This window comes from Cynoglossus semilaevis, chromosome 8 (genome assembly GCF_000523025.1).
Source record: "Cynoglossus semilaevis isolate Cse_v1.0 chromosome 8, Cse_v1.0, whole genome shotgun sequence".
Taxonomy (NCBI): Eukaryota; Metazoa; Chordata; class Actinopteri; order Pleuronectiformes; family Cynoglossidae; genus Cynoglossus; species Cynoglossus semilaevis.
In genome coordinates, this window is record NC_024314.1 from 29632334 (window position 1) to 29632679 (window position 346).

The following is a 346-nucleotide window of genomic DNA, read 5'->3' on the forward strand; positions in this document are numbered from 1 at the left end:
CCCCGTGCTCTGGTGTCTGTGGAGGTGTCAGAGGTTCAGACCAGAATCAGGACTTTAATCTGTTTCAGCTGGAGAGGAACCCCCCACCTCCCCCTCTGAGTTGAGCAGTTTAAGGCTGACGGTCATTTCTTTTGTTTGTTTTTCTTTCTCTGCAGGTACAAAGACTACAGGGAGCCGCCGTGGTCTACAGACCCGTACCAGTTCTCCAAACAGTACTGGTGTGTCCTGGCTGCAAGACTGGCCTTCGTCATCCTGTTCCAGGTACCAGCTATTTTAATTTACAGCTGATGAAGCAACAGTGAGAAACAGAAGGAGGTGTTCACCAGGAGGTGTTCACCAGGAGGTG

At 50.9% G+C, this 346-nt stretch overlaps 1 protein-coding gene across 1 annotated transcript in view; it reads left to right on the forward strand.

Annotated features, from left to right (window-relative positions):
* ano2b (anoctamin 2b) overlaps positions 1-346 on the forward strand; it is a 21645-nt gene that overhangs the window by 19640 nt on the left and 1659 nt on the right. Inside the window, exon 22 of the mRNA XM_017034166.2 lies at positions 156-261. Within this exon, the coding sequence (XP_016889655.1) occupies positions 156-261 (106 nt within the window). The remainder of the gene's footprint in view (positions 1-155; positions 262-346) is intronic.